Source organism: Nanorana parkeri, unplaced genomic scaffold, assembly GCF_000935625.1.
Source record: "Nanorana parkeri isolate BGI_ZX_2015 unplaced genomic scaffold, ASM93562v1 scaffold586, whole genome shotgun sequence".
Taxonomy (NCBI): Eukaryota; Metazoa; Chordata; class Amphibia; order Anura; family Dicroglossidae; genus Nanorana; species Nanorana parkeri.
Window position 1 is genome coordinate 936,663 of NW_017306854.1, and position 9,849 is coordinate 946,511.

At 36.4% G+C, this 9,849-nt stretch overlaps 1 protein-coding gene across 1 annotated transcript in view; it reads right to left on the minus strand.

The window, feature by feature from the left end:
* CSMD1 (CUB and Sushi multiple domains 1) overlaps positions 1–9,849 on the minus strand; it is an 880,549-nt gene that overhangs the window by 19,602 nt on the left and 851,098 nt on the right. Inside the window, exons 55-56 of the mRNA XM_018562582.1 lie at positions 6,993–7,166; positions 1,337–1,519 (exon numbers count right to left, since the gene is read on the minus strand). Coding sequence (XP_018418084.1) covers positions 1,337–1,519; positions 6,993–7,166 — 357 coding nt within the window. The remainder of the gene's footprint in view (positions 1–1,336; positions 1,520–6,992; positions 7,167–9,849) is intronic.

Here is a 9,849-nt window from a genome sequence, read left to right on the forward strand (position 1 = left end):
TAATGTGTGTTAGTTTATTTTTTTGTGATCTGTGTACCATGGTGAGTATAATTCTTCAATTTTTGTCCCAAAGATGCAACAGAAAGTAAGAGGAAATCTCTACAAGGTGAGCAGAATTCCCTCCTGGACAGTATTTCCTGGATCAGGTGTTCCTAATGGAAGATGTACCCTCTTCTCTTGTTCCACAACCCTGATCACTTGATCACCAGAATACATAGGGTGGGTGAATTTTCCCAGAAGTTCTAATTTTCCCTACTCACTCTAAAACTGAAAAAAGTTTTGGTTAGGCATACACTTTAACAAGTTTGCTACCAACTACATTTAAGAATGGTGGTTCTGTACCTTGTGATTGCTGTGATGGCTAATCACACTGATCACAAAAGCCCTCCCCTTCCTCTTACAAAGGTAGTAAGGAAGTGAGTATTTATCACCAAAGATTTCTGAATAAGGGGATCAAAAGCAGCAGCAGATAGTTCACGATGAAGGGTTTTAATTGATGTTGGATCATTTTTAACCCCTTCTCCTTTTCTGTAAATCTCATCTCCATGCTGTCTAATTTTTAACCACCTCAATACAAGCTTGTTTCTTTATTTCCAAAAATTGTGGCAAGGATGAGATCACCTCGGGATGTTTACTTTCCAAAAAGGGTTCATTTTGGGGTTTCTGTACTGTCAAGGCATCTTTATTTTATATGTGTTATAACAGAAAGTAATGTTTTTTTCATTTATATAGCAAATAAATTAAAACGGGGGTTATTAGAAAGAATGCTCTAATAGTTTAACAAAATTATAATTATGTGGGGACAGTGTTGCCTGACTGAATTGTCAAACTATCACAGCACTAAAAACTAAAAAAAATGGCCTAGTAATTAAGGGGTATTCTCGGCTGGTAATCAAGAGGTTAAGAAATAAATAATTATTCCTATTTAAAGTGTTTTTTTATTTTACATTTCTGCTTACTGTACATTAAGTGATAGCGAGAGAAGGGCTGTAGCAAAGAAACTTGATGCTGTTAAGTTTTCTTGCATTAAAAGTAATATTTTTCTCCAAGAAGTTTGTTCAGAATCATCCTCCACACCTTGAAATTCAGAAATATATACATGTAAATTGCTGCAGTCACTGCTGCCGAGTCATGCTGTGCAGGCTTCTGCTCTTTCAACTAGTGGCCATATTTTTGCTAGTTCTCTCAAACATTATTTGGCAGCTGAAAATGAAGCTGGTAACATGTTTACATTTTATTCTTGGATCTGTCTACAACAAAATTAAATTTCACACTTGGGTACATTATCTGTGGGTGTGCTCTGTCAGCAAATCTATACTAGGATTTGAATGCTTACCTTCACATGAAGGTTGTACACCAGACCAAGAGCCATTTAATAAACATGTTCTCTCCATGGAGCCCATCAACATGTATCCCATTTCACAAGAAAAACGAAGCAAGCTTTTGATTTTAAATTCATTTCCAAGACGGGAACCGTGAGCTGGAATGCCAGGATCGCCACAGGTTCCAGGGTTGTTTCCTAAAACAATATGAATAAGTGTTTACTTCATGCCATGTACAGGTAATGCACATGTAAAAACATTTTTTTTAACGTTAAAATGTTTTGCTAAAATGAAAACTACAGTATACAACAAAGTTATATACTCACAATAAAGTCAACCCAATCACCAAAATCTCATATACAATTCAATATGGTATTGTTATTGCTAACATTATTTGCAATCTTTTTAGGTTTGCAGCTTTTGTTAAAAGAATACCTTGTGATCCTACCATGAGGTTCCTTGTTTAGAAAATGCCTGTTAATGGGTTACTTGTATATGTTTCGCCACCCGGTTACATGTGCCCTTGAAGAAGACTAAAAGCGACAATGCCAACATATACTGTGCAGGCATTGTCTGCCATTGTAACTTTCAGAAGCCAGGCCAGATCAATGATGTGCATCCAATGATGGAGCAAATGCAATATAGCATGGTTGAAAAATGGCTGAAAGTGGTAAAGGAGCTTAGCAGCACAGAGATGCAAAAACGAATTGTTATTTTAGTGGAACAGAAAAAAATAACATAATTGTTTGTGATGCACAATGCCTTAGCAAACTAAATATTATCTAGTGGGGGATTAGATCTACTTTTGATCTACAATGAGATCTAGAAAACTATTTTAGTTTTTCCAGGCTTTAGTCAGAACAAAGGCGACTGATGTTAAGGGAGGAAGGGAATATGGGAGCTTGTGAGAGGCAGGTATGCAGAACCATCTCGCTCTAATTATTATGGGCAGAGTTACGGGGAAGGGGTGCCTAGCTGTATGTTTGGTCTTGATTGTAGATATAATTAATTGAGACAGGACAGATATATGAGCTGCTATAATGGTGATCTAATAATTTGAATTCTTCAGTTATAAAGCGGATTAATAAGTAGATATAAAACACACAAATTAAAGCAGCTCTTAAATCAATAATCCACCATTAAATGTATTTAATTAAATTACAGATGTGTAAGTCCCTTAATTTGACTTGATATTAGCCTCTTGCAGTCCCTGTATAGCAGAGCTCAGAGTACTCACAATGGCTGTGCTGCTCCTTCTTCACTGTTCTGTAACAGATTGGTAGGTCTTTGACAGCTTGGGCTCAGAGAAAAGTCGTTGAATGATGCTGACTGTCATTCAAACCCAGAAGACTGAGGACATCTAATGGCAGAAAATAAGTAATGCATTGGATGGCTCTAGACCCTTGGTTCTCAACTGGTGGGTCATGACCCAAAAGTGGGTCGCGACCCTATGTTTAGTGGGTCACCACATGCCTTCCACTTTTGAGAGACTCCTCAGCCTCCTCCCAGCGCAGCCCTGTCAGTTCACACGCCGAGCAACCATTCAAAAATGCTGCCCGGCACTCTGTGTCAGCTTGAGGTGGGGTGGGCTGGAAGTATGGCCTTATGGGAGCTCCATCCAAACATGCATTGCTTACAACCCCCTCATGTGCCCTGTAGAGGTGCCTGGGCCAGATGGACATCACATTCTGGCTCCCGGCACCTCTACAGGGCACGCATGGGAGCTGTACAAACAATGCACAGCAGCCCAGGCTGAGGCTCCCCTCCAGTTCCCATAAAATAGGGATCTTAAAAAGAAGAAAAAAATATATAATTTTTTTTGGAGTGTGTATATGTGTGTGAGATTGTCTGTGGTTGTGGTTGTGTTTGTCATTGTTTTTGAGGGTTTGTTTACACTAGTACATAGTCCCATGTAATGAATGCACTGTACAATGCAATCACACTTACTGCACATTCCTGTGGAAGGTGCGTTGAAATTAATTTGAATGACACCCCAAATGCACCTCCCAGCCACAGTCCGATCCCCTGCACCTGAACGCCTTGTACAGCAATGCCGTGCATTCCATTGCAGTGCGAATTGGGTCGTGACTTAATGACCAAAGACAAATGTGGGTCCTGAGGTTACACCGGTTGAGAACCACTGCTCTAGAATAAAGGCAAATATTGCAGCAAAGCTGATTTTTTATTTTATTTTTTTAAAGGTCTATTGTTATTATTACTTTTTTACTGGAATTTTAAGTTGTGCTTCATAGAGCCACTCATTTAGCATTGTAGTGTTACCAGTCTGAACAACTGAGATCCTCTATGAATAAGCCTATTTGGCAAAACAGGTCAGAACCTGTGGATCTGGTCATGCTTATAACATTGAAGAATCCTGGGAATAAACATTTTTACATTAAGATCCTGACTGTTGAGTGCAGCATTACAAACATTGGATTACTGTCGATCAGCACCCAGTATTTTGGATGGGACTGATGAGTTTGGGCATATGAATGTGTGTGGTATGCTTTTCACAATCTGAGCAAAGCTGTTACTAATCTATCACTGGCTAATTATTTGTCATTGAATAAAATGGTAGCATGTAATGTTGTTTATTTAAAGCCAAAAATCAGTCAATGATTTGCAGTAATAATTTTTAGCCATTAAGCAGATAAACTGAGAAATCATCCATATTAAATAACTATGTGGTAGAGCCTAGATACACATGGTATCTCTCCTGTGCAGTTGGTGCTCGCTAACGCCCTCCCCCCATAACTACCAGTATGTTAATCTTGATAGACCTTAAATTTGAAATTAACTTACAAGCTGATTTTTTTTCTGGTTATGCATTACTTTCTCTAAAACTATTGCAACTTTGCCACACATAATGAAGCATGAGAGGGAGGTTGCACTGCTCAAAATATGACAAGACACTGCCTACCCTCACAAGAGCAGCATAAGATAAGCCTGAGATTTCTATCTCGTGTTATAAAATGTGCAATGCACTGCCACACAGCACAGTCAAGTGAGATTATACCACTTTCTTTGTTACAGTTTTAGACTATAGAATGAATACAGTGAGGTTCCCTCTCCATCCCCAGCTAGTGATGAGGCTACTTAATATACTCAATACACTTAATAGTTTATTATTGAATATATAGCTGAATTAATCTGTTTCTTTTATATATGCCCAAAATTTAGCTTTACCTGTTATACAAAACTGGTTCTGTTAATGCAAAATATGGTGTCCAGCTTCATTGTGTGTAAAATATTTATATTTATATTACTATTTTGTTTATTTATGTTTATATAAACTATTTATTTTTTTACTATTGTTAGTTCTCTAGACTAGAGAATATGCTTCAATAAGTATGTAGGTGTGATTTTGCTTTGTCACTATGATAGTATTCCTTATTTCATCATTGTTTCCCTTTTTAGTTCATCCAGGATGGAGGATTTTAAGGTGCCCCTACATGCATTGAACATTTGTTCAGTCTAGAATTGGTTTCAGGAGCCCACTGAGATTTCTCTCCCAATATACAGTGCTCTTGTTGAGAGATTGTTTACCTCCAAAGGTGTTCCGCCATGGAAGAATTCCTTAACATGTAACTTTCTAAAGGCTTGTTCCACATCAAATGTAATAGCATACAAATTATTTAGACAACACAGCTTTTTCTTTTTCACTCCGTGTTTGTAACAGTCACACCACAGTGTTTCTTTGTATTGATGTAGTGGAAATGGTGTTCTTCTTTTCTTTGAGGCCAGTTCCTTGCAGTTTTCATATATTATCATGTCAACAATTGCTACTGTAGTTTCTACAAGAAGGTTTAACTTTGGTTACGATGGTCTATTTTAGCTGCTATACACAAAAAAACATAAATTATAAAATAGCTAGTTGGTTCCTGTCATTAGCATTTCTTCCTAGGTACCCAACAGCTACTAAAATCTGGAGGACAAAAGCACTTTTAAATTTGAAAAGAAAAACCCCAAAATGTTATTAACCTCCCTGGCGGTATGATTATGTCAGGAATTTTGTACCAAAAGCGGTACAATTTTTTGCATGGAAATTTGGTGTTATGTATTGTAGGCCACACTGCAGACAAAAAAACGTCCAGGTTTCCCTTTCACAAAGTGCGGCTTCGTATGAATACGATGTGCATTAATGAGAATCTAAGGAGTAAACCCCATGACACACATGCTAAATTTCTGAAGGCCTGGGATCTCTGGATTTCATATGCTCTTCCTACAGTACTCCCTTCTAGTTTTTGTAGCCTTGAGCAAGTCTTCCCCCGGAGCTTTGGCATTGCTGTTGGTTGTATTAGGGACCCTGCTCACTATTCTAGTCTTGCTCTTTCCCTGATTCTTTCTGTTCTGTTCTCATCCTTTGTCTTTCCTCCCTGTCCTATCTACCCTTCTGGGATTAACCTGTTTGATTGTAGCTCACGACTCAGCCCCAGAAGAACCTATAGATCAGGACGTCTTAAGCTGTTAATTTTATGGACCACAGTTTATGGACTAGTGTATTGTCTTTAACTATATTTTTATGTGGGCTACTGTTCTCTGAGTTGTGTTTTGTTTTGGACCCCTGTGTGGGTAGTCTGTCTTGGGAAAATTTTGCCTCAGGTATAAAAAGGGTCAATACTAGTTATGTATTTTTTTGGCAGTGAATGAAGGTATGAAGAGCTACTGTCAATCCCATGAAAGCCCTATGGTATAAAGGACAAAGAGTATTTAGAAAAAAAGATGGAAGATGGGATGGGGAGCAGAATGGGTGGTCCACAACTCATTTGGATAGTACTTTTTATCCAGTAGTCTATTAAGCTCTATGCATTTTGTTTACAGACTACAGAGTACACATTCATTTATTTACAGATGTGGTTTGCTAAGCTATTGAATGCCTAAAACAAAAACCTTATTTCTTTTTAAAAGGTTTTGAGTATATCAGACGACTGTTAGGTATTTAAATGTGCATCTCATGTAAGAGCAAAAACATATGAAGTGTGTATTGATATCATTACCAGCAACTCTAAGTATTACAGTGTACACGAGAAGAGCCATTATTGAATATTAAATCTCATTCATACACATCGTCAGGTTTTTGAGCGTTTAGTAAATCTCAAGGTAAGTATTTCACGGATACACTCTTCACCAATAAGGATATCTATGGATACAGATATCTACAGATATTTATGGAACATATTCATAATCAGTCTGCAAAATGTAAACTAGTCATACGGTTTTTAAAAGTTTATGTAAGAATTGTTTAAATCTTACATTTCATGTTATAAGGTAGCATATGACTTTTGCTTTATATAGTACAGTATAGTATAACCACAGTTAAAATTGATGTAAAAAGTAGGACAGTATTCTGTGTATGCTTGTACTATTCAGATAATGGTGATAAGTCACACTCTTATTTTTCAGATAATTCCCAAAGGTGACCAAACAGCTCTTATTTGTGGTATTTACTTTGGATACAGAAATGCAGCTTCTTGGGGTTATTTACTTTAAAGTCAGATAGATATTGTTAGAAAAACTTACACAGGAAAATAGTATCTACGTTTACAGCAGAGCAAAGGGTAGATTGGTCCTTAGCAAAAAAAAAGCTGTAATTGTAACATAATGGAACGTAACTTATATGTGGCAGAAAATGTGCTCTACATACAGTATATTGCACTTTTTTAAATGTACCTGAGCAGTGAGGAAGTGTTCCATTCCATCGACTGTCTTCTTGGCAAACTCTGGTTGAATGTCCTATAAGTATATGAGTTCCAGTGCAGGAGTAGTGGACTTTTGAGCCAAATATAAATTTATCTCCACTTAGGACAGCATTAGCGGGAACACCAGGATGACCACATGATAAAGCTGTAAATAGTAAAATAATTTGATTCATGTAATAACAAAATAAGTAATGGATATTACATAGCTTTACCAAAGATATTTATTTATGTTTACTGGTATGTCTGCTAGCAAGAATTTCCTCTCCTTTTCTTTAATTTTGAGCCCTTTTTATTCAAATTCATTGTTAATCACTTAAATTTATTTTCTAGCTAATGCTTATAGCACAGTAAAATTATTTGCTATATTGCCAGTGATATCCAGTAAACGCTGGCTTTAGAACTAGCAGTTATGTATTAACCAGAGCAATTTTCAAGTATATACAATAGTATATTGTCTTAATTATGATTAATTATTGAATTAATTTATAGAAATCCTTGGTGGAGAGACTGTTTTGACTCCTGCTTGCAGATTAGAATGTTAAATGCATCCAGGAGTCCTGGAGGCAGTCCTTGTTAGGAGAAAACAGTATTCTATTGTGTCTTTTGTGTGGTATTGTAGTATCTGTGCTAATCAACACAGTATATTAGGAGACATGTGAAGAGAAGGTCATACTTGAATTAGGATTAGAGCCCAGGGATGAAGACTACCGAATACCAGATTACTGGTGAGTTTAAGAAGAGGGTGGTTTGGTACACTATAGCAATGCCTAGATGAAGAAGTTGGAGAATTTTTCCAAATCAGCTATTTTGGCCTAGATTGTTCACTTCTCCTGCCTTCTCCAAACACTTCACCCTTTTGTGAATAGCCCTGTTAGTGTATGTTTAAGTATTTTTTTAATTGTTAGAAATAGTTACTGATATAAAGTATACCACCTTCTTCAAAATGATAGCCTTGTGCAATATGAAATTCTGGAAACAGACACAAGAAACAATCTACCTGCATAACCATCTAATTTAAATTGCAGCACTTATTTTGCACGGTGTCTATCCTAAAATTCCCAGATTCTGAACTGAGAATTATGCATACCAAGAAATCCTAAATGCCACTTGTCTGAAAAGCAGGAGAGATATATATCTTAAAATACTGAGGTTTTTACTTAAAATGCTCAACCTTACTTATTAAACATTTCCAAAAATCACACTATTCTTAAACATGATCAAAAAAATTTGAAACACATATTTGCTCATTCTCCTGAAATATGTGGGGTTGATTTGCTGAAGGCAAATAGAGTTTTTACTTTGCATGTACATTTTCCTTAGCTTTGTGAATGAAATGAAGCTCTGCTGACTTCCATTATCCAATAATTTGCATGCAAAAATACTGTTCCTTTTATTTTTCTTGCTGTAATTGGGTATTCTTTTCACCACATTCACTAAGCTAGTAAGCTAGTAAAATACTCTTGCAAATTAAAATGTCCTTTTCAAAGTGAACAGCATATTTGCCTTTGATAAATCAATGCCTTTGTGCCTAACAGGATCCAATTCTAGCAGAAAACTGATAAACAAAGAACAAAATGCAAGGGGGCTGCGAAACCATCCAGAGATATTGTAAAATATCCATCGGTATGGTAGAGATATCCCTAAATTAAATTATGCATTCTGAATTTAGAACTGGAAACTATTTGCAATCCATAGATTGTCTTACTAATTGTAGCAATGCATCTTGAATAAAGATCTGTATCCAAAAGAAACCAATATTTAATTTTTCCTCGGTCAGAAGGAAATCTGGCACATGATTCATAAGGAAGAAAGCCCCACATTGATTATGTTTAACCATTTTTTATTATGGAGGTTTTATTTTTTCCCTCATTGAGAAGAGGATGCAGCAGAGGATACAGAAGAAAGAGCACCTAAAATAGATCATTTTTTAACAATTTGGTTTATTTCAAAGGGGGATATGTTTTTGCATTGCTCCTGTAGACACGCATAATGGCTGATATCAGTTGAGTAAGGGAATACACAGTTATCAGATACAGATTAGTCTTGGGTCTGCTGCATGAAGGGTTTGCATCAAATCCGTGGGGGGTTTCAGGTTTGTGGTATGGGCAAATGTAGGGGCAAATGTATCTGCAAATTCTCCAGACTGGATTTTAAAGGACTTTCCTGACACTGGCAAATTTTCTACCACATACCTAGTCTATATCTTGAGCATTTTGGAAATAACTGGGGATGGAGGCTAGAAGGGGGTTTAAAGAATGTGGAATTGTGGTTTGACATGTTTTAAGACAACGCAGCTTTATTTTTATAGGAAACTTTCCTATAGCTTTTAAGGCTGTTATGGCTGCTACTTCCACCTGTCATTTCAGGTCTACAAATGCCTGATAAAAAAAATCACGTGCAACAAGTAAAAACTACCTTATTATATGGTGCTGTTGCTGTATTAAAGCTGTGCTAAAAGTAAAAGTTCACAATGAATTACACAGACACTGTCTGTGAAAATATTACTTTTCTGTAACACTACATACAGCTAACGGCATCTCCCAAGCATGTAATAGAAAGGCTTGGTGTTTTTCCATGTTGTCCTCTAAGCTGCATTAAAATGACTATTTGCCTGCTGAATGGTAATTTTATTTATTTGACCATTACAAAACAAGCGTTCACTAGCTACCAGTACTTTAGGTTCCTATTTTCTGGCTCAAGTTAGAAAGTCAAATAGAAGTTTTTTCATGCTTGTCATTTTAGATTATTATATATATATAGATATATAGATATATATCTATATATCTATATATATCTATATATATATTAGACATGTGTGATTCGTTTCG